General features: G+C 52.7%; 1 protein-coding gene across 1 annotated transcript in view; it reads right to left on the reverse strand.

Annotated features, from left to right (window-relative positions):
• The window catches only part of DYNC1H1 (dynein cytoplasmic 1 heavy chain 1), a 65,774-nt gene that overhangs the window by 16,355 nt on the left and 25,906 nt on the right, over positions 1-23,513 (reverse strand). The window contains exons 16-48 of the mRNA XM_060003907.1: positions 23,262-23,501; positions 21,504-21,659; positions 21,259-21,372; positions 20,913-21,023; positions 20,625-20,834; positions 20,312-20,458; positions 19,795-19,961; positions 19,519-19,692; positions 18,645-18,810; positions 18,374-18,562; positions 18,086-18,280; positions 17,122-17,404; positions 16,512-16,612; positions 15,760-15,919; positions 14,499-14,742; positions 14,140-14,323; positions 13,657-13,869; positions 12,663-12,901; positions 12,323-12,479; positions 10,455-10,682; positions 9,727-9,957; positions 9,438-9,578; positions 9,021-9,254; positions 8,728-8,934; positions 8,517-8,638; positions 7,884-8,049; positions 6,642-6,805; positions 4,189-4,318; positions 2,624-2,757; positions 1,843-1,957; positions 1,596-1,757; positions 1,300-1,514; positions 1,011-1,215 (exon numbers count right to left, since the gene is read on the reverse strand). Of these exons, the coding sequence (XP_059859890.1) occupies positions 1,011-1,215; positions 1,300-1,514; positions 1,596-1,757; positions 1,843-1,957; positions 2,624-2,757; positions 4,189-4,318; positions 6,642-6,805; positions 7,884-8,049; positions 8,517-8,638; positions 8,728-8,934; positions 9,021-9,254; positions 9,438-9,578; positions 9,727-9,957; positions 10,455-10,682; positions 12,323-12,479; positions 12,663-12,901; positions 13,657-13,869; positions 14,140-14,323; positions 14,499-14,742; positions 15,760-15,919; positions 16,512-16,612; positions 17,122-17,404; positions 18,086-18,280; positions 18,374-18,562; positions 18,645-18,810; positions 19,519-19,692; positions 19,795-19,961; positions 20,312-20,458; positions 20,625-20,834; positions 20,913-21,023; positions 21,259-21,372; positions 21,504-21,659; positions 23,262-23,501 (5,904 nt within the window). The remainder of the gene's footprint in view (positions 1-1,010; positions 1,216-1,299; positions 1,515-1,595; positions 1,758-1,842; positions 1,958-2,623; positions 2,758-4,188; positions 4,319-6,641; positions 6,806-7,883; positions 8,050-8,516; positions 8,639-8,727; positions 8,935-9,020; positions 9,255-9,437; positions 9,579-9,726; positions 9,958-10,454; positions 10,683-12,322; positions 12,480-12,662; positions 12,902-13,656; positions 13,870-14,139; positions 14,324-14,498; positions 14,743-15,759; positions 15,920-16,511; positions 16,613-17,121; positions 17,405-18,085; positions 18,281-18,373; positions 18,563-18,644; positions 18,811-19,518; positions 19,693-19,794; positions 19,962-20,311; positions 20,459-20,624; positions 20,835-20,912; positions 21,024-21,258; positions 21,373-21,503; positions 21,660-23,261; positions 23,502-23,513) is intronic.

Genomic DNA, 23,513 nt, shown 5'->3' on the forward strand with positions numbered 1-23,513 from the left:
AGGAGGGGCAGCAAACCACAGCCAGCCCGTCAAACCCTGCAGCGCAGACTCTGCATGCGGAGTGTCAGCCCCACGGCCATGCTTGCTCATGGCAACGCTGTTCTCACGCCACAGTGGCAGAGCTGGGTAGCCGTGCAGGAGCCCAGCTGGCACCTGGCCCTTTGCAGAGAGAGTGCGTGACCCCTGCTCTGGGGGAAGAACACAGGCCTGGCCAGAGGGGCAGCGAGAGAAGCAAATGGAATCAGTGTGGGCAGGGAAGGGGCCAGACGGCTCCGGAACACACAGCCGGGCGACAGGCGGGGTGAGACGTCATTGACAGAGGTAGGAAAACAGGTGAGAAACGGGCATCTCTTTTGTGGGTGATGGTACAGCGTCAAATCCAAAGCACCTGGGGGTCTGCCTTTACATCGGTTTAGCTTTACGTTAGTACAGCAGTTAGTTTTGCTTTTGCCATGATCTCAAAACTGAACCCACACTCAGCCATAAAAAGAAACGAAATTGACTTATTTGTAGTGAGGTGGATGGACCTAGAGACTGTCATACAGAGTGAGGTTAAGTCAGAAAGAGAAAAACAAATACCATATCCTAACACATATATACAGAATCTAAAAAAATACGGTTCTGATGAACCTAGGGGCTGGACAGGAATAAAGACACAGACGTAGAGAAGGGACTTGAGGACACGGGGAGGGGGAGGGGGAAGGGTAAGCTGGGATGAAGTGAGAGAGTGGCATGGACATATATACACTACCAAATGTAAGACAGACAGCTAGTGGGAAGCAGCCGCATAGCGCAGGGAGATCAGCTCGATGCTTTGTGACCACCTAGAGGGGTGGGATAGGGAGGGTGGGAGGGAGACGCAAGAGGCAGGGGATATGGGGACATACGTATATGTATAGCTGATTCACTTTGTTGTACAGCGGAAACTAACACACCATTGTAAAGCAATTATACTCCAATCAAGATGTTAAAAAAACAAAAAACAAACTCCCCCAAAAAACTGAACCCACCTGGTGGAGAGTCTGATGAACGAACACACAGCTGTTCACGATGGCTTCCCGGTGTGACGGCGGCTGCGGCAGCTTGTCATACACGACTGGCATGTAATCAGGCACGATGTAATTCGGCTTCTCCAGGTCCATCTTACTAGTGAATTCTTTGCCGACCTGATACAGAGCTTCAGTGGACCAGTCCCCAAACCAGTTCAACACACACCTGAAAGAGATGCCCACATCTCAAAACAGCTCCCGAGAGCAGGGTCTGCCCCGCGGAAAGCAGAGCTGAGTGGGATCGGCGTACCTGTTGAACAGAGCGGGGGAGGTGGCCGCGCGGTCCTTGAGCCCCTCTGAGGATGGGTTCATGGTGAAGACGACGTGGAGGTTGCGGATGACCTGGCTGGTGAACCACTTGTACAGCTCCTCGTGCGAGTCCAGCATCAAGCCCTCCTTCTGGGCCCCCTCCTTACACTGGGTCATCAGGGTGGCATACTCATCTCCTTCGAAGAGGCCGGGAACCTAGGAAATAAAACGGCACCGTGGCTGGCCGGTCCTCGGAAGCCGGCGCCACGTAACACGATGCGGCGTGTCACTGATTACCTCTCCGTTGGCCAGAAGGGTATTCATCCGCTCCAGGAATCCAGAATCTAACACGTTGGACTCGTCCATTATAAAAGCTATCTTTTCGTTTTTACAGCCAGAACGTCTCAACACCGTGCGGAGATCCTCATCGAAGTCCTCCCCCGTGTACTTCCTGTGGACCTACAGAGGCGGGACAGGTCAGCTCCTCTCTTGCTCAAGGAGCTGCGTGCATGAATAGGGGTTGACAGGCTGTGGCCAGACCCACCTTAATCTGGTACACGCTCAAACCGTTCATCCAGGCCACGAAACGGGACAAGGTGGTTTTGCCCGCTCCACTGACCCCGATCAAAAGCAGGTGGCCTTGAGGCTGACGGAATATTCTGAAACATTATCAGAAAGAAGAAAGAGTCAGGCTTTTATGCTCCATTCCCCTTTTGACACTCAAGTCCTAAACCTTCTCAAGATTAGTCTACAACATTTGGAATGCCTTTTTTTTTTTTTTTTTGCAGTATGCGGGCCCCTCACTGTTGTGGCCTCTCCCGTTGTGGAGCACAGGCTCCGGACGCGCAGGCTCAGCGGCCATGGCTCACGGGCCCAGCCGCTCCGTGGCATGTGGGATCCTCCCGGACCGGGGCACGAACCCGCGTCCCCTGCATCGGCAGGTGGACTCTCAACCACCGTGCCACCAGGGAAGCCCTGGAACGTGTTTTAACTTGAATTTGTACACTAAACATTCGTACAGCAATTGTTATTTGCCAGGTCCGGTGAGGCGGCAAAGATCAAAAAGACATGGCGCCGCCCCCGGACACCCTGATGACTCGAGGGAGACAGGCCGATTCTAGCAGGAGGGTGAAGGGCTGTAGTCGCAGCCGGTGGTAAGCTCCGCTCAGCAGAGCTGGACTAAGAAGCGGGAGTCGCTTGGCAGACGAAGGTAGGGGCGTGGGAGGCCCGTCAAGGGGACAGCACGAGGCCTGGCCTGACCCCCGCCCCCATCAGATCGAGAGCAGCTCGGGTGAGTGGTGAGGCTGCAGCAACAAAAAGCCCACCGGTCAATCCTGAGCACGTGGTCCAACACCTCATTAAACAGGACCAGAGGAACATCGAGCTCTTCTTCATAGAAGACTTTCAGCCTGGCTTTGACATAATCTCTTAACTCTTCTTGGTCTACTGGGATGTAATCCTGTAGGAAAAAAGGTAGATCCAATCACGAAGAAGAAATCATCTTAGTTCTTATAGCAAAGTGGATAATGTTTCCATATACCAAGAAACTGTCAAAAAATGAGACGAGAGCAGGTAGTTATAACATAGGAACAAAAGTATAAGTAAACTAGGATGAGACATGGAAAGACATGGAAAATTTTTACAGAGAAAACTGAACTTCACTGAAAGGCATCACAGAACATCTAAGTAAATGAAGAGATACACCATGATCATGGAGAGAAGAACACACAACTAAAATGTCAGTTCCACCCAGCTGACACACAGATTCAATGTAATCCAGTCCGAATCTCAGTGGTGGGTGGTGCAACTTGGCAAGCCAATTCTGAATTTCGTTTGGAAGGGGAGGAGCCCAAGACTGGAAAGACGACCCACCCCTTTAAGAACCAGGTGCTCTGGACAGGGACTGTCCTATCTGGTGGACTTAGAACTGTGATCAGGACCACGTGGTTTCAGCACAGGAAGCAGCAAATGGACCAATGGACAGGACAGAGCTCTGTAGCAGACTCACGCGCACAGGGAAACCCATGTGACAGTGCGACACTGCAGAGTCCCAGTGCTGGGACCGTGGACATGCACAAAAGAAAAACTGGAAATGAACCCACAGCTCACCCCATACACTAACTCAATTCAGATGGATTAAGGGTTTAAACGATATTCCGTTACGAATGTTTGTTCTTCAAAAGACGCTATAAAGAGAGTGAAAAGACAAGCCACTGGGAGAAGATGGTGCCCATAAATGAAACAGGATTAGTATCTAGAGTCTAGAAATAAATAGGAAATTCTAGAAACACTGAGCAAATCTCTCTTGTTCGTCTTGCTTCTGTGCCTTTGCTCCTATCAGGCCCTGTGCCTGCCATGCCCTTGCCGACACTCAGATGAAGGCCTATGGACACTTGCCTAAGCCCCTATGTCAGGGTCAGCCCTCCCAAGGTGGGGCCATCCACCCTATGAGACGGAGCTCCTAAAGGAAGGCTGTCCTCATTCCTACATCAGCATCGCCTACCGAAGGACATGCACATCAAGACTGTCCTTTCCTACGATGTCGGATGTCGGCTCTCTTTTTCAGAGAAAATGGCAGCTCACAGCTATTCTGGAAATGTCACTCTGTTCAGCATCCTAGTATACGAAACATTTTCACACAAGTTATCCCTCACTGCCCTGATTTCACTGAAGTCCCGTCTCCTGCTGGTTGGATCCACAGCTCTTGGAGTGGTCCTGGGATTCTCTGCCCTGAATTATCAACGGCTGCAAATACATGGCCCATCATGCCTATAGCTGCGGCTTCCTTTATAGTGCCCTTCAAGGAAAAGACGTTTCTGACGAGAAGGGAATTCTAACTAGAAGGACAGGAGCAAAGAAAAGTATTCCTAACGTGATGTAGACGCGTTACCTTTGACAACCAGTTGCTGTACAGGATGGGCCGGCTCATCGCCTTCTCCTTGTCTATGTTGGGGAAGTGCTTCAGAGCAACCATGTCAATATTTTCGTCGGTCCAACGCCTCTCCTCATCTTCTACAAGTCTGTCGGAAGAGAAGACAGAGGCCGTGATGAGAAAACACCTGGTTTTGTGGGTGCTGTGGGCTACTCCAAGGGCTGGCATTAGCCTTCTACCAGAAATTTTCATTTTCTACAAATGGAAGAACCTAAGACTCTGAACTCGAGACGACTTAAGTAGTCCGAAACATAGATATTAAACACGAAAATCTTAAAAAAAAAACTCCTCTAAAAATGTTTAATTACATTGATTTACAAAATGAAAACTTCATTTTAGTTTCTAAGCTTGCTTAATATAAATGTTTCAAGTATCAAGGAGCATTATGGGAACAGAAATAGAGAACTACAAGGTGTACAGTTTTGGAAACACAAGGTTTACAGAGGAAACCACAGAGCAAGCAGGTGAGACTCTAACTGTCCCTATAGGTGTGGGAGGTCCTTCTGAGCAGCTGAATACATGATAACTTAGGCTAGGAGGTGAAGGTCCAATGAGCATGTCACGTACTTACCGTAGCCAACCAGAATTTAGAAGCACAACTGCTATTGCGATATTTCAATCTAAACAAAATTATATCTCTGGTATGTTAAGAAATATAAAAATGATACTGTAGCCCAATTATTTTTTTTAATTAAAGAAGGGAGAATGAAGGTAGCGCACGTAACATAAAAAGGACCGCCTTTTAAAGTGGCAGAGCCGCAATACGAGCGCTCAAAGCTGGGCTGCCAGGGCTCGTGTGCCCCCGCTCTGCCTCGGTTAGCTCATCTCTCTCCCTGGCTCTCTGCAGGGCAGCTCTGTGGGAAATGAGAACTCCAAGGAGGCTGGCGTGGAGCCCAGTCATCTACAACAACGCAATATTCCAAGACTCCTCGAAAGCATGGGTGAGAAAAGCTGCCTGAAGGCAAGAATAACTGGTCCAGACGTGTGGCTGCCAAAGGCTTAAGTATTTCTTAGCCTGGAGGGAACCATCTGCCTTGCGTTCTGCCAGGGGAGTAACCACTAACCGACTCCTACGACTACCCACACCTGAGGCCATGAGTGGTCAGAGGAGCTTGTCCTGCTGGGACCGTGTCCTCTACGGGTGGGCCACCTCGGGCGACCTCACACGTAGCCCGGGCCCGAGGGGTCCTGCCCTCCTGCTCCTACTCTGCAGCCCCTCTTGCTCTGTTCCGAGTAACCTGTTCACGGGCAGAACATTTCCCCAAATAGTTTGCAACAGGAAATCGTGGTGCTGCACTAAATAGTAAATCAGTTAAGATTTGTTGTTTGTTAGAAGTTTAGAGTTAAAGCAACACAAGTCTAACTTTTTCTCACTAATCAAAAATGAGCCTAAAAGGCTATGAAGGACTGCAGTGCTGAGATACATAAAATTAACAATATAAGAAAAATCAATAAAAACGACAGAGCAGGAACTAGGAAAACTAAGAACCTACTATAAGACAAACATCGTACACAACTATAAACAAAGAATACTAGAAAAAGATTCTGATTTAAAAAGGTCAATAGGGACTTTCCTGGTGGCGCAGTGGTTAAGAATCCGCCTGCCAATGTAGGGGACGTGGGTTCAAGCCCTGGTCCAGGAAGATCCCACATGCCACGGAGCAACTAAGCCCGTGCACCACAACTACTGAGCCCTCGTGCCTAGAGTCCTTGCTCCGCAACAAGGGAAGCCACCACAGTGAGAAGCCCGCTCACCGCAACGAAGAGCAGCCCCCTGCTCGCCCAGACTAGAGAAAGCCTGTGCACAGCAACGAAGACCCAACACAGCCAAAAATAAAAAAAGGTGAATAACTTTCAAGATGCCTTAAGAGAGAAAACGACTCGACTTTTTACTGAGACTTACAATGTTCAAACCACAAAACCTTCCACAATCCAAGCTGACCACTACAGCCGCTAGCAAGTCTCTCCCTTCAGTACTGGTCACTTAACTAGAAAAAGTCAAAACTTGCAAGACTTGAAATAAGTGGCCAACAGGTAAAAAGAGAAAACTAAAGTCCCAGAGATACAGCTGCAAATCCTCTGATGAGAGCAAAGACTGAGGGTGAGGAAGGGGTGGTGGTTACGGAACTGCACCCCAGGCTGCTGTTAGAAGGCACTGAAATTCACCTGTGACCTCTGTGCCCTGACCTTGTGTGGGGCCCACCCGACAGTGAAAGAGGTGAGTTAAAGTGCCTTGCCCGAGGTTACCGGTAACCAGCAGGGCCGTCGGGGTCTCGTACATAGGGGTGGCCGTGATCAACTCCCAGATGCAAGGCTGCCCTCGCCACCTCACTCCTGTCCATCACCAGCTCAGCCTGCCTCATGCAGACCCTAACTCGGGGGGTCGGAAGGGTCAACATCCTTGGTTTTACCTGTCCTGGAAGAGACGGAGGGCTTCATGTGCCCAAATCCGAATGAGGCCTTCCACAGGCAGAGTCTCCAGGGGTCTCAGTGCCTCGAAGATACCTCGCACCCACCGGGTCATTTCACGGGGCGAGTAGATATAGTGGGGCTGTGTGTCCTGAGTGAACCTCTCCTGCAGGAATCGAAAAGATGCAAGTTACATGTAAATGTCCTAAGACACGGAAAGTAGTTAAAAAGTCAAATGCAGTATAACATTTTTATATTGAGAATAAAGACTCTAGACCCTGGAATATTTGAGAATGAATTGGTAAATAATGTTGGGACTACTGTTCAGTGGATCCAAGTTGCTCGCTTTATGTTGCAATTAATTATATTTAAAGATTTATACGTAAAAAAAAAAAATAGGGCTTCCCTGGTGGCACAGTGGTTGAGAGTCCGCCTGCTGATGCAGGGGTCGTGGGCTCGTGCCCCGGTCCGGGAGGGTCCCATGTGCCGCGGAGCGGCTGGGCCCGTGGGCCATGGCCGCTGGGGCTGCGCGTCCAGAACCGGTGCTCCACAGCGGGAGAGGTCGTGGCAGTGAGAGGCCCACGTACCGCAAAAAAAAAAAAAAGATGTCTGTCTCAGGGGAAAGTCGGCAGTTCTCTTGCAAGGGCCCTTGTCAGAGGCTGACAAAGAAACGCAAGCCAAAACCGTGAGAGCCACTTCTCATCTGGTGGGCAAAGATCTTTTTTTTTTTTTGGCAGTACCCCGCAGCACGTGGGATCTTAGCTCCCCAACCAGGGATCGAACCCGCGCCCCCTGCATTGGAGGGATGGAGTCTTAACCACCGGACTGCCTGGGAAGTCCCAGTGGGCAAAGACCTTTTCAATAAATATTTTTTCAAGGCTGAAAGAGGCATTGTGGTGGAACTGTAACCGGTCCAGCCCCGACAGGTTTGGCCACATGCAGTCACCACAAACACTGCAGAAGAACAAGTACAAACAGGCACATGTTGGTGCTGTTAAAACAGAAGTGGCCACGTCCTTTTAGAAACGGCACAGCACGGTCTCGGTTTCGTAAGGGGAATGAATACATGTACATGTGCCAGACGAGGACGGCAAGAACAAGAGGATATTCGCGGTTGCAGAACCCGCCGGAAGCATCACCTGTTGAGACCCTGGAGCAAGTCTCCCGGCTCAGCCGGAGCTCCAGGTGAAGCTCAGTCTCTCAACAGAGCCTTTCGGTCACGACGGGGCAAAGACGCCACACACCTGGGACATGGTGTAGAATTCCACCATCGCCGCGGTGAGAGGCTCTGCGTATGTGCGCAGGGACGGGATGAGGCGCAGCATGGCCCGGTTGAAGGTACCGTAGATCTGCGTCAGGGAGGCGGGTCCCGGGTAATCCACATACACCACAGGCACGTGACGCAGGAACCTACACAAAGACAGCCCGGCTCAGCCTCGTACGGGGTGAGGGGCAGCATGCCTGGGAGGGCTGCCTCCCTGTCCCAGGCCGACCCGGGGCTTCCGACCCGCCCCCACGGCTTCGCGCCACAGCTGACTGAGGTCTCACTCAAGCTACTCGGGCCTGGGTCTGACGCGTAACTGTAGATGCAAAAAACCGAAAAAGAACCGAGCAAAGGTGGGAAAACGATCCAGGCTTATTTCAGCCTCATCCTGGCCCTACAGGCAGGTCTGGGGCAGCTCACTACTGCCCAGCAAGTCGTCGCTTTCATTTTGAGTGTGTTCCCAGCACAGTGACATAACCCCAGAGGAACCCCACGACGAGCAGTATTTTGTTACCTTTTTATAATGACAACTACAGTTTCGTCATGCTACATTTAAAGCAAACCCGGAACCGGTGTGTGTGAGATCAGGGAAGTCTACGGGGCTGTGTGTTACCTGTGAGAGAGGGGCTTCCTTCCAGGATCAGTGGGCGGGTTACAAGCCCCGACAAACTGGATCCTCTCCAGCTTCACCCAAGTTTGATCTGAGGTTCGGTAAAAGCCTCCGTGCTCCACCATCTGAGGGCAAGGGGGAGTGAGACACGTTAGGGGCACATGTGAACAGGACACGTTGTGGAGGAGAGGGCACCTCGTGGACGTAAACACACCTGTCTGATGAAGGATATGACCCTCTGCGTCCCGTATTTATCCATGTCTGGCAGGTTGATTTCATCACAGAACAACACCAGCCACTTCCCAAGCTGAACAGGGGCCAGGACGACCCCGTTTGGCGTGCGTCTGTACTCGCAGTAGTGGTCAAAAGTCTTTAGCAGGAGCTCTGGAGTAGTAGCGCTGGAGAAGTTAAGACCCACGACCTGGAGAAGGGAAGAAACAAGTGAGGTGCTGGAAGGCTGACCCCGTGCTGGAGCCCCAGGCCCACTGCCCACTCCAGCCTCCTTACCTCCATGTCGGGCAGGGCCCGGAGGGCGCTGAAGAGCGTCATGGTCTTGCCAGACCCAGGAGGGCCGCACAAGACCAGCGGCTTGTGCTCGGCCAGCCAGGTGTACAAGAGGGCCTCGTGGCGGACGGTGTCCAGCGTTGGCACGACGACGTCAGGGGCGGCCACCTTGTGCGTCTCCACTTCAATCTGAGGCACCTTGGCCTGCCACGGCGACCATTCTCCGCTGATGGACACCTGCACACACGGGCGGGCGCCGGTCACCCTGGGACCCACGTACCTGCTCACCTACAAGACTTGCTCGCTTTCATGCAAGTCAGAACCTCCAAGTCAACCTGCATCCCTTGTGCCACAGAAAACTAAAAGGACAAAACCCTCCTACGAAAGAAAAGACGACATCCAGTCGAGGCGCGCACTCACTTCGTAGTCGATGATGGGGATGTTGGGAGCAGCGGGCAGTGGCACCGTCGTGATCCTTCTGATGTATTCACCCAGCTCTGCTCTCATTTTCAGCCGACTGTCTCCAGACAAGGACCAAAGGATGGCGTAAACCAGATACCGCTATTGGAATAGGAAGTGGGTCCCGTTTTGAATGGAATTTCAACAATAAAGGAAAGACATTTACAACGATGTTACCCTGAAGCAGTGGTGCCCAGAGATGCTGCCGGCACCTCCCCCAGCACCTGGCCACAGCTGGACCCCTCCTGACCTGGATATAGCGCTCCAGCTGCTCGATCTGCATGGGGAAGTCGGGGTGGTTGGCGTTGTACTGGGCCACGTTGCGGCAGGCCTGGTGCAGCATGGAGAAGAGCGAGCCCAGGCAGCGCAGGCGTGTCAGGTCCATGATGTGCTCCAGCTTGAAGGCGTGCTCCAGGGCCTTGGTGACCAGGCCGTTGGACGTGAAGTACGGCTGCATGATCGTTGCTGCGTCCCTCTGGATCTACAGGAGGGAGTGAGTGATGCTTAGCTACCATCTCAAAAAGCGGGGAGGTTTTCATCTCCTCTAACCTAGGCCCAGGAGAGGATCACGCAACTGTGAAAAGTAGTTTTATGGGTTGAAAAAATGAGGAATGAAGCTTCAACGACCAACCCTTTATTTCTTCATCTTGGTGGTTCTCAAAAAAAAAAAATCACGCTTCCTAGGAACATTGGTCTTCACCAACGAAATGCAAAAGGTCCACCTTTCATCAATTGGCAAAGAAAACTGAAAGAATTCTTTAAATTTTCCGTGCACGGCTACGCTTTTGCAGCAGCGACTGCACTGATTATGCAAACCTCCAGCGAGTGGCCGGCTTCAGCAGCGGAGCAGTGACCATCGTGAAAAGCACGCCGCCTTCCAGATGCTCAGGGTGGGACACCCGGCTCGCTCTGCGCCGCGGCCCAGCACCCTCAGGTGCCAGCTGGCTGCACTCGGCGGAGCGGCGCTGGCCTGCGTACCTGCAGCATCGGGGAGGCGGCCTCCTCGCCCTCGTCCTCCTTGCCCTTGCGCCGGCGCTGGGCCTCGTCCTCCCCCTCGTCCAGAGGGATGCTGCGCAGCCTGGCCAGGAAGTTGTTGAATATCATGTCCGTGCTGAGCACGTCCTCGCTGAACCAGACCATGCCGCAGCGAGACACCGTGGCCAGGGTGGCGTACTTCAGGTCCTGCACTTCAAACATTATGCGCACCTTGAGAGAAGAGAACACCGAGCACGGTTAATGACATGGGTTTGGTACAGACCCGGGTACTAATACTTTACCTATATGCCCACTGAAAGAGCAATTTAAATCCAATCTCACTGCACTTGGTTTAGAAGTAAAAATGTCTACGGTTTGCCTCATCACAACATCCACCAACGCTCTCTCCCTGAGAATCTGGGCGGGAAAAAACCTGTGTGTGGTGGGGAGGAGAGGAGAGGAGAGGAGCTCTGGTGGGACGGAGCCAACAGCTCCCTGGGTGGCAGGGTCAGCAGTGAGGTGCTGTGGCCAGGTTCCTGGCCTCGAACCCGCCGGCAGGCTGGCCAGCAGGGTCCCCTTCGCACGTGGGGTTGGCAGCCTCGCCGAGTCCCACTGCTAGTCGCCAGTGGGGCTGAGATTCAAACTGGACCATCTGATCCCAGAGCCTTAACATCACTGCTAACACGCCTCACAAGGAGATCAATCTTTCTGACAACAGTTAGAATCTACTGGGTAGTGAGCTGTAAGAAAAGAACCCGACAAGTCAAATCAAGACACGAGTCTGCATACGTGCATGTTCCCAGACCCGCGGCTTGGTTTCTGAAGCGGCGATAACCACCGATGCTGACCCTGCGTCGCAGGAAAGGCGCCTGCTCCCCAGCGGCTCAGGAGTGCGGCCGGACTCCTCCCTTCCCTTCCACCCACCTCCAGCCCGTCAGGCGACCCCACTGGCACAAGCTTGAACTCACACCCACAGCTCAGCTACTTCTCAGCACCTCCACGGTTGTGCCTGGGGTGCCGTGGCCTCCCAGCTCACCTAGCGCGCAAGCTCCAGTCCTCAGTGACCCCGGGCCTGACCTCATCTCGCCTGTTCCCCCTTGGGTCCCGCCCCAACTTCTCTCCACATCAGCCAACTGCCCCGCTCTCCTCGCACACGCCGGGCACAGCCAGACGCTCCTCCCCCGCCATCCGCCCCTCCACCTGGAACGCCCGGAAGCCACAGGAGCCGCCCCCTCGTGCCCTCAGCTTCCCCGGGGAGCCTCGGCGCCGCCCCTTCTGCCAGTGCAAGCTCCACCCCTGGGCACCGGCGGCTGCTCTCCTCCAGTTTACTTTCTCCGTAGCCCCATCACCCCTTATGCTGTCTGTCTCCCACCTCAGGCTGTGAGCCCTGGGAGGGCAGGGGTTTGTCTGTGTTGCTTACAGCTGCATTTTCAGCATCTAGAACAAGGCCCGGCACACGACGGAACTCCAGAAAAGTGGGGTCAAAGTATGAACGCACGCCCAGGCCAGGCCTGCCCATGTTTACCGCTGTCAGGGGGCGTGGTCAGGACCTGGATCAAGGGCTCATTTCCAAGGGACGACCCTGAAAGTGTCCATGTGTAAATCCCTTGTTCTGCCATTTCCCAGGAACCCTAACTACAGCCCCACCTCACGGGGTCGTAGGAAAGGCTACCCAGGAATTACTGAGTAGGCTTAATACTCAGCAAGTAGTGGAAAGTCATGAATGAACGCTTTGAAAACATTTCTCACCAGCCACAGGAATGGAAAGAATGTAGCACAGAGAGGCCCCGACACTGACTGCTGCCACAGAGGCTGGAGCCGCTCCCCCGGCTGCGCGCCAGGCAGTCAGGGTGGGATACTTAGCCTCGTACGTTGGGCGGAAGGCTGAGGCGCTCTCCGTTGGGCAGGGTCAGCAGCTTGTTGTCATCCAGCACCGAGTTCAAGTTCTCCACCCACTCGGGATCCACGTCGCCATCGAAGACGATCCACTGGCGCTTCTGCAGCTCGCCCCTCACGTTGTCTATGATCCTGGCGGGAGGATTTTACAGCAGCGCGTGACTGAGGCTGAAAACGCTCAGCCTGCAACGGTTTCTAAAGTGACTTTGATTTGTCCAGAGCGTGGTAAGAAGAATAACGTACGCTGTTACCACGAGGACAGAGTGCCTAGGTCCCAGTTCTCCGGAGTGCGGACACCCACCCAAGTGCACTTACTTTCTCAGAACATGTGTGAACAGCCCATCTGTCCATTCCCTGGTGTTGGGGTCCAGGGTTCCGTACAGGTGGTCTTTGCTGATGGCTTTAGGGTCGATGATATGGGCCACGCCCTCCACACCCTCGAGCCTCTCCAGAGCCTTCAGAAGAACGCGCCAGGCCATGCTCTTCCCGCTGCCCGAGGGCCCCACCATCATCAGGCCGTGGTTGATCTGGGTGATCTGATAGAGCTGGAGAACCTGAGGGCCAGACCGACCAGCACCATAAGCACTCCAGAGAAAGAAGGTGGAAGGGTCCTCACCACTTCTCCCGCCGCCAAGCAAGAGACGTGTGCTGTGACTCTTCCAAGGCAAGTACTGGGACTTTCTAACCAGAGAGACCTTCAACTGGCCACAGCACAGCAAACACAGAGGGTTTTTACTGAACTGTGGAGCTGTCTGACTGAGTCAGGAGATGCTCACCGAGCTGCCTCAGGAGAGACCCCTGAGGTGCCCTGCCGGGAGGACAGAGACCGGATGAACGAGCCGCCTTGTCTAACCCAGGACCGCAGCGGAGGGTCAGCACGCACAGCTTGTGCACGTGACACGCTTTTTCTTAAGTGAATCTCACAGAGGAGATAAAGGAAAGAAGTCGATACAGAATGTAAACCCTACTGATTACACATTTATGTTGTTAATCGTGGTACTGGGAAGTCTTGTAAGCAGATCATTTACCGCCATAGACGGTTTTCATCGTGATCCCCTTTTAGCCAGCATTTTCAGAGAACAAACTGTACCACATAATTGAAAATTTCAGGTAAGTTTCCCTATCGCTACTCTCAAGTTAAGAAAAAATCCTAACAGGACTTGGGGCAAATCTCCACAAACCAGACGACGCCCCTGGTGGACAAAGCCCGGTAAGACGCGGCTTCTCCACCAAGTCCACGGCCATCGTTACCGCTCGTGGCCACCTGCGGGGTCTGTGAGGCGCCAGCCAACACCACGATCCCAGCTACCTTTTCAACCCACATCCCGCCGACTTCTTCTCCGTCTCCGTATGTCAGGTACATCTCCTGGCACACTTTCTTGAGCTCCTCCCTCAGCGCTGTCATCTCGCCCCGGTGATACTGGACCCCAGGGAACACGTCCGACAAGAGGCTGAAAAGCAGCGGGATGTCTTCTGCCACCAGCTTTGGCACCATCGTCTCACAGACGCTCTGGATCAGGATCTGCGTGGGGTGAAGGGGATGAGCTCTGCGGGGGGGCGGCTCCACGTCTACTGCCCTGTCCCCGGAGGACCCACGGCACAGCTGTCCCGTGAGCAAGCAGTGAGGCCCAGCGCCCCGCCCCCACCCCAAGGCCTCCCGTCAAATGCGGGTCCCCTCCGTTCACCCCAGGGCACGTGAGCCACAGTGAGAGCCCTCCAGGCACGACTTCAGGGTGGCAAAGGGTAATACAAGCAGAGCCTGGGCCTGAGTGGTTAGGGGCGCCCCGCCCACCTCTTGCTCGGGAAGATTCTCCGCGATTTCTCCTTCGTCCACCGCCTCCCCGCGCTCCGCCTTCTCCCTCTTGATCTTCTGGATCCGCTCCCGCTTCACGTTTCCGGCGCTCACCAGCACGCTCTTCAAGGCTCGGAGACCAAAGTCGTAGTGGCTTTGAGAAGAGAGCTGCTCGTCGCATAGTCTAAAAGAGAAAGGGTTTTCTTAAAAAACAGTACACTTTGAGCACCAAGAGCATCGAACATCAAGAAATCAGAGACGGATACGTGGAAGGTAGTGTTGCAACTACACAGGTAAACTTTAAATGGCACACTTGACACATGCCAGAAACACGATCCGGAATAACTCAAGTGACTCACTTGAAGAACGGGACGATCTTGTTGGCAAGGACCTCGGCGGTGCGGAAGCCCTGTGAGTACAGCATGACCTGGGCGATGAGCTGCCGGTCGGGCTTGGTCATGGCCAAGCTCCGGAACAGCTTCTTCAAGTTGTCTGGAAGGTTCGACCGGCCCGCGTAGCCGGGGTTCATGGTGATGAAGATGGCCATGTCTGGGCTCACCTTGACTTGTTTGTTCAGCAGCTCACAAGTAATGGGGGCAGAGGCTGAAAATCGGAGGATGGTGTTAAGACTCGTGTTAGTCAAAACTCCACCCCAAAATCTCTCTAAAACTGCAGAGCAAGCGCCCATCCCCCTGCCGGCCCAGGACTGCAGGGGAGCTGGAGGCGCTCCCCAGACACGATGCCCACCGGCCCAGGCAGGCCCGTCTTCACCCACTTCACCCACACGAAAACCGTCCGAACGTGTAACGGATCAAGTCCCAGAGGCAGGAAGCCCACTATTTGTGCATTACTGAGCGTCACAAGGTCAATGCAAGAATAGAAACACAGCCCAACCACAGTTGCAGAAATAAAAACCAATCCATGTTGTGACAAAACTGACCGGCTGAAGTCACGAGAATGACCCTCTCGTAGGGTCATCAAAGGAAAACACAAAATAAACAGCCCCCCCGCCCCCCATCCCTGGACTACTTAGGGATCAGACTTCCTCCATAGGAGAACACGGAACATGGAGTACACAGGTACTGATTTGACACTCCTTTTGTTTTATTTAGGAGGTCTGGTAAGATGAGTTACCGTTATTATGGGAAAAAAGGGAACTTTAAAAGGTAAACTCTCCAACGTGGATGTATTTATTTACGTCCTCCAGCTCACGAGCCCAGGCTGTGTGCGCAACAAGCTCCCGGGGCCCTCCGAGCAGGCACTCCCACCGTGACGAGGGCTCGTTCCCAACACTCTGGCCAGGAGGCTTGGCTCTGTGGGATGCAGGGAGGGGGAGGGGAATGCGGGGGGCCCAGAGCGGCTCAAACCTGTGTTGTGTGCAGACGCCGGGGGAGGGAGCACAGGGACTCTGCTACAGGGGAAGGACTGATGGCTCCGCGGGGCTGCTCTGGGACGAGGGTGCAGCGTTACCCTGGGCCCTACCGCCTGTCTTCACTCAGGATGCACTGCCCCGCCTGCAGCAGCGAGTCCTGGAGCTATGTTAAAGTCTCGCTTATTTCTGATCAAAGAGGCGACCCCCTCTGCGCCCTCCAGGCAACTGTAAGGAGAAGCCGGTCTCACTCTTATCGTAGCTGGGGCTGGAGTGCTCGCGCAGCGCCTCCTGGATGCACTGCACCTGCTGGGACACGGCCGACAGCATCCGTTCCTCCAGGCGGTTGAACTCGTCAAAGCAGCCCCACGCGCCCACCTGGCAAAGCCCCACAAAGATCCGTCCCATCGCCTGAAACGAGAAGAAGGGAAGGGAGCTGAAACCACGGCCATGGTGCTGGCTGTATGGGGCTCCGATTCTGGCTTGGATGACTGGTCCCACCCTGGGCAAATCACATCTTGAAACCCTTGTCTGCTCATCTTTGAAATGGGAACAATATCGTCTTCCTCCCAGGGTGGGGGGTGGTGGGAGGGGCTGTGAAGGTGGCATCAGCTTCACACGTGAGGCAAGGAGCCCAGCCCCACAGGTCAAGTGCCTCATGAACAGTGGTACAGGTATAACGTATCATTCTCCTCCCGTGCCAATAAAGTCCCAATGACAAGGTTAACACGTTGTTTAAAAAGCCTTCCCCATAGTATTTGTTTATTCCCAGGCACAGACACCAGGAAGACATGTTGCACTGACGAGTTTGAAGAATTTGAAGACGTGAAGCTCAAGTCGGTGTCAAGCACGTGCTGGGAACCTCCAACAGCTCAAGTAACCCTGTCCCCAGAGGACCATGCTGTGCTGTAAGGCCAACACAGCTCGAAGAGGTGCCGCCTGCTACTCCCCACCCAGCCCTCTCAGGCCCTTAACTCTAGGTGGTTCCCACAGAGCTTCTCACCTGGAAGTCAAAGGTTTCATCACAGTTGAAAACTAAAACAAAGCGTCCAAGCTGATGGCCGAGAGCTTTGACAGACTCGGTCTTCCCAGTCCCAGCAGGCCCTATTGTTTGAAGAAAAGGAATTGAGAACTCAAGTGAGAACACACCTTTAGTTTTAAGAACTGTAAAAAGCAATTCATTTTAAAAAACCGAAGTACAATCATCCCTCGGTCTCCATGTGGACTGGTCCAGGACCCCTGCGTCTACCCAAATCCATGGACCCTCGGGTCCAATAGTTGGCCCTCCGTAGCCACAGGTTCTGCACCCCTGGATTCAACCAACCTCGGACGGAAACTTTAATCCACGGTTGGGTCAATCTGAGGCTGTGAAACCGGTGAGCAGGAAGGGCCGACTGCCTATCTATTAAAACAACTCTGCGTCTAAGTGGACTCACACAGTTCAAATCAGCGTCGTTCAAGGGTCAAGTATAAATGCGATAGCCGCCAACGGATTTAAAGTTTTAGAAGGTACCAGCCACGCAGTTAAGAAGTACGTTTAGATCATTTGCTTAATCTTGGAAAAGTACGTTTCCTATCTGACTCCACCTGTCCAGGTGTGGGGAGGGACTCACCGAAGGGGGACCCGCCCAACCTGGCCTCCAAGGCCTGTGTCATCGTCAGGTAGCAGCGGTCGGTGAGGGGGGTCTGGACCAGCTTGTCCTGGACACCCAGGTACTCAAAGCCATAGTTAAACTTGGCATTTGCCATTTGAATCGACAACTGCTGCAACACATCGGTTTGCTTAGGGTCAAAGTAAAACCGCATCTGGCTGAGCCACTCGAAAGACTTGGCGTTGTCAATCTTGCTCTTCATCAGGGACCTGGTGACATCTCTCTGGTGAACCAACTCTGTGATCTGAAGAAAGAGTCACTTTAAAGAGCTTATCAGAAAGTACATTTCATGAGCTGAAGCATGTAAACTAAAGTACGTAAGCGTATCCTCGGGGTGCAGGGGTTATTCAGTAGACTTTTAAATTGAGATTCTAGGTCCAGTTACAGTGTAAACATTCACTTTTAAAAACAACAGAACTGTTGTTCACTTTTAAAAACAATAAAACTGTTATTCACACAATGGAATTACACAGAATCAAGAGCTGCAGCAAAAACAAAGAAACAACAAACAAAAACTCTGCTAGTTGCAACTAGCATAAAACGTGATGGGAGAAGAGCTGTCTCTATCCTAACAGTCCATCTGCTGCACACGGCAGTGCAAAGGCCAGCAGCAAGCACTCGGGCTCAGAGACACGCTGGCTGGTCCGCCATGGGGCGTGTTCTCTGCGAAGGACAGGACGAGAGTGTGAAAGACCCAGAGGCACGAGTGTCACCCCTTTGTGTCGGGAGGTCGTGTGTGTTAACTCCTGTCCCCCAAGATTGCCTTTCAACAGTACCAGAGAGTCAAGTACACACCCCAGCATTTGTCAACAGGCCATCCACTTGTTTTTCTCCCTGACACCAATTAGGATGTTTTTCAAGCGTGAGTTCTTTCAACTGTCCGAGGCGAAGCCCCAGGAGCCTGGCTGGGAGGAATGGGACTAACCAAGTGCTCCAGCTTGCGTCTCCGGAGCGGTGGCTGCTCCATGAGGACCGAGTCGGCCAGCACGTTGAGGGTGACCTCCACGTTGCTGAGCACGGAGTGCAGGGGGGCCGTGTCGCCGCTCCCGCCGACGCTGCTCAGCGCCGTCTCCACGTTCTCAGACCAGGCAATCTGGGCTGACAGGACCACGAGCTGGGCCTGCGAGACACGGCACACAAGACCCAAAAGGATGGTTTTAAAGATCAGCCAGTGCCCTCACCTTCAGACTGTCCCCCTTCTACTGGACAGTACCTGGTATTTGTCAATCCAGGTGATGTAGGTATTTGGGTCAATTGAAGTTGCTTTACCAAAAATCTCAACTTCTGTAACAGACTCAGCAAGGAGTTTGGCCAGCGTGACTCTCATCTCCTTCTCTACTAGGGTGAGCCACTCGTTGATTTTGGGATGTTCAGTAATTGACACGGGAGTTTTAAACATAACCTGAAATAAAGAAACTCTAAGAATTAAAGTGCGCAAAGATGGGAGTGAAGTGTTCTAAGTTACAATCAATGAATGTAACTACCTCCTCTCCTTCACGGGATGAGATGCCCAGGACGACAGAGTTGTCTTCATTTAGGATGATGCTCGAAACACCAGCAAACATTTTCTTGAAATGTTTCTGTAACTTAGCTACATTCTTACTGTTTCCAATGATTTCAAGCAAATCTTCATCACCCACAAAATAAAACCTAAAATTAAAATAGCATGTAAGTTGCTAAAACGTTACATATACACAAATAAGGGGAATCAAGGCAAAACTTCAAACTGTATAGGAAAGGAAGGTGGGTATGGAATGTGACGGACCACCTCCAGCCTGAATTCAGATCACATCCAGATTTCTTCCAGCCCTCAGCAAAAGATATACACTCACCTAACAGATCCTGAAGAGAAGTTCAATGGGTTTCATGTAATTCACTGCACCTTAGGAATTTTTTAAAAACCTGCTCTATTTATATTAAGCAAACTATTCAGAAAGAAAAGAATGCCACTTAGAAAATAAAATACAACTTCCCTGGTGGTCCAGTGGTTAAGACTCCGTGCTTCCACCACAGGGGGCATGGGTTCGATCCCTGGTCAGGGAAGTTCCGCATGCCACACAGTGTGGCCAAAAAAAAAAAAGAATCACAGCTAAATTTTTAAGAGATGCTAGCTGCCTGGGAGGGTGAATAATAGTTTAAATGAAGCTTAGTAAATGAACCCACGGTAGAAAATTAAGGATTATTTGTTATAATTAGGAAGCAATGGATGAAGGAGAAACGGTATTCACTGAATCGGTTACTGGTAACAAAACCCTTGACGCCAGAGTGACCAACACACAGGCCAGGAGGGAGGGAGGGGCGGGAAGGCGGCGCCGGAGCGGACCTTCCCTTCAGTCCCCGTAAAAACCACCCTCTCACCTGGGGAAAGATGAGCGCTCTCTTTCCAGGTACTCTCCCAGGGCTTTCTGGATCTTTCCTAGCAGGTCTGCTAATCTCTCCAGCGACCTCTGTACCCCCTGGATGTTCAGAACATCCATGACCAGGGGAGACTTGGATACTTTTTTCATGAGAGCCAAGAATTCCGTGCTGATACTACAAATCAAATTAAAAGCGAGGTTAACGTCAGCCTTCGTGCAAAGGGTGGTCACCAGCCAAGCCTACCCTTCAGCCCTCCGTCCCGGCTCGAGGCTGTACCTCTGGAACCGCTGGGTTTCGACTGGCAGCAGGTGTTTGATGTCTGCGCTGCCCGTGAAGATGCCCTCCAGGTAGACCCAGCGCCTCTGCACGTCGATCCACACGTCGAAGAGAGCCATGATCCGGTTCAGTTTGTCTTCCCAGCTCAGGGCATCCTCTTCAAACACCTAGCGGGTGGATGGAAGGCAGAGCTCAACTGCTGAACTCTCCACTCTCAGATACACCAGGACTCATGCCAATATGCAGATAAAGATCCTGTCAACTTACGTGACTCACATTTTCTACCAGAGGCACCTGGGAACTGTGAGTCTGGCCATTTTTATTTTTTAATTATTTAAGAAGAATCTATTTTGGCCACACAGCATGCTGGATCTTAGTTCCCCTACAGGGATCGAACCCGTGCCCCCTGCAGTGGAAGCGCGGAGTCTTAATCGCTGGACCACCTGGGAAGGCCCTGACTGTAAGTCTGAAGGTACAACGGTGGATGTGCGGGAGGGACACCTCCCCACAGCGGTACCTTATAATACGGAGAGAGCTTCATGGCGGACACGCTGTTGATGTGCTCTTTGACCTTGTTGAAGAGGTCGTCCCAGCCTCGGATCAGGCGACACTTGTTCTGATAGTTAACCAAGTCTAACTCGTAAGTATTCCACACTTCTCTTATCTGAATGAAACCGAAAGAGGCACGTCATCAGTATGTGGGCGTTCGCCAGCCACACAAGTGACCGAGTGTAATGGAGACAAAAGGGACCACATGTGAGGCTCAGTCTACGTCAGTCTATGTCACAGCCTGAAACAAGATCTGGAATGCCCATCAGCCTATTACCTACCTGCTTCAAAAATTCCTCCAAAGCCATCTCCCCCTGCGCTACAAGCAGCACATCCTTGACAACCGCCTCGTTTTTCTGCAAGTCAACGTCCCAGATCTGGCCGAGGGTCAGCTCAGAAACAACCCAGTTTACGTGAAGCCGTTTCATCAGCTGTTTCCAGTGGCGATCTTTAAGTGCTTCAGATTTCAGTTCAATCACCAGCATGTTTATCTGTGGAGAGAGGGAGCCGTGTTACCTGTGTGGCGTGTTTCTAGCGGACATCTGTGACCGCAGCTCTGAGTCACCGACCTTGAGGTAACCTTTCAGAAGCCTCTGGACAAACTCGTAGGACGCGTACTGCCGTAATCGTGCGGGGAAGTTTTTCAGCTGGTTCAAGAGGCCATCTAAATTTTGCCGAAGCTGTCAAGAGAAACACAAGATGGTATTTAGTTTGCCAACATTCCTTTAAACGATGGAATATTTTTAAAATGGTTTCAGGAGAAATTTTACATTAATCTGGATGAGTAATGTAAACGACCATCAAGTGACGTTTTGTGAACTCTAACAGTTCCTTGCTTGCCGAGTTTCTAGGTGACGCCTACAACTTTCAGTGCGTGAAGGCGCGTACATAACAGCTACCGGTAGCTCCACGTACCTTCCGAGGCTGCACTGAAACCCACGGCTGCTCCTTCATCTGATCGATCTGCTCCCAGACCTTAGAGAGTTCTGACCAAACGCCTTTGAGGTCCTGTAGCTCCTCTAAGGCCACCTGCGATGAAGCAGAGTAAAGCAGCTGAACTTGGAAGCAGAACCACCCCACGGCTCTCGAGACACTGTGGGCCAGAAGCAGCGTGAGCACGAGGGGGCCCGGCCCCAGCTGCCCGCTGGAGCGGTTCGTACCTGGACGCGCTCTTCGCTGCCACCGAGAAGTCCCGTATCTGTCAGTTCCAGCGCCTCCTTGGCCTTCGCACACTTCTCCCTGTCGTCCTTCAGCCTGCCGAACTTTCCTTCATATATGGTGAGCGCCTGAAGCGCCTCCTCCGGGCGAAGGTTGCCCTGAAGCAGAGTCAAGGCCAGAGGATCAGAGCCGGGGCTCAGGACACACGAGCTCTGGCTCCGAAACGGTGGAGGGGGCCTGCTGGGCTTCTAGAATATGTGACTCCTTGAACACGTCTACGTGCGTAAACATCCAAAAGCTGTACACTGACGATGCACGTCCATTACTGGATGAACTTTTACCTCCAGGGTTGACACGGGGAAGGCGGAGCACCTCTCGACTCAGCCATCCCCTCACTAAGTGCCGAGGGAGACGGAAGAGAAGAGTCAGGACAGACCTGGGCCTGGAGCAGGACGCTCCTGACCGAGGGGACAGGGTGCTTGGGGCTGCCAGCCACGCCCTCCCTGAGGTGCGGAGTCGTTTATCAGTTACCGAGAGAAGAACGAAAAGGAAAGCACTGTTCTCACTGGAGGAGACTCTGCTTCAGCCTTAACACTGTTTACACACTTCCTTTCCATTCTGATAACCTTTGAGGATGACTACACAAAATATCGAAGTTTTCACTCTAACACATTACTAGCAAGGTGAGGCAACAAAAGATATTCAAATTCAGGTGATCACACTCTTTGTCTAGTGATCAGTACTCACTCCCCTGCAGAGCCTGGAAGCTCTGGCGTTAGCAAAAGCACAAGCCTGCTGAACAGCGGGGCCCCTCGGCCAAAATGAAACACAAGGCAGGACCTTGGGCCCAGCAGCACAGAGGCCAACCCAGTAGACGTGGGGCGGCCAAATCAGCCCCCAGCACTGGTGCGGAGAACCTCCATCCACACTGCAAAGCCAGACTGACGTTCAGAGCATTTCGAAACCCTTCCCCTTCTATGCGTACGTGTATGTCTAAGTTTGAATTCCACCCAGTGAGCCAGGCAGACCGTGACCTACGTGCCTGAGCCCCACACTGGCCGTCCCCCTGCCTGGACGCCCCCTTGGCCACGGCATGCTTGCCAGCCCCTCCCTCAGCCTCCACATGTCAACCCCCTGCAGAGCAGGAAAGCACCAACACCCCTTTCCCGCGGCACGTATCACCATCTGACTTAAAATACCTGTTCTTCCCGTTCACTCTTTACCCTCCGTGCCCCAGTGGAGCGTTAACTCCATGCAGGTAGGGCTCCTTTCTGGTCACCACTGTATCTCTGCTGCCCAGAATATAGTCGGTGCTCAATAAATACTTGAATGAACCCAGAGACCAGGGTGTGGCAGGTCCCGGTACAGAAAGCCTAACGACCGCGACAATGACGTCAGAGTTCAGGGCTGCCCCCCACTGCACAGACCTAGCAGTGGCGGCAGCGGGATGCTTGGCCTGTGTCCACGAGAGAGGAAATTCTAACTTCTGACTATGCCTAAGTAAGAGGATAACTTACAAACAGAAAAACGTTAGTCTTTAAAACAATTCCCTGACTTAAGTGACTGTCACGAGGAGGTCTAAGTCGGCTTTTGTGTTTCCAAATCCACTACCTGCAAGTACTGCTCCTTTTAATTACAGGGAAAAGTCTTCATTCTGGAAATCTAAGCCATGGCAGGGCCTTTTAAGTCTCCGAAAGCAGAGACGCCAGGTCACCTGCTGCAGGCTTGGGAGAAGCTGCGGCGCTGGGGGCGAGACTCACCGTGACAGGCTTGGTCTTCTCCCAGTCGGTCAGCAGGTCGGAGGTGCGGCTCTCCACAGCCCGGTCCTCCTGGACGATCTTCATCTGCAGGTTCGCCACCTGCTGCTGGATGGCAGAGTCCTTCCGCCGCATGATGTCGTTGAAGGCCCCCCACTCTCCCTCGATGTTGTCAATGTAAAGCCAGGAAGGCGGGAACTGGAACCTTTGCTTTTCCAGCAAGCGCTGGCCGTTGCGGTAGAGCTTTGAGGGTTA

This window comes from Delphinus delphis, chromosome 2, assembly GCF_949987515.2.
Source record: "Delphinus delphis chromosome 2, mDelDel1.2, whole genome shotgun sequence".
In the NCBI taxonomy this organism is placed as follows: Eukaryota; Metazoa; Chordata; class Mammalia; order Artiodactyla; family Delphinidae; genus Delphinus; species Delphinus delphis.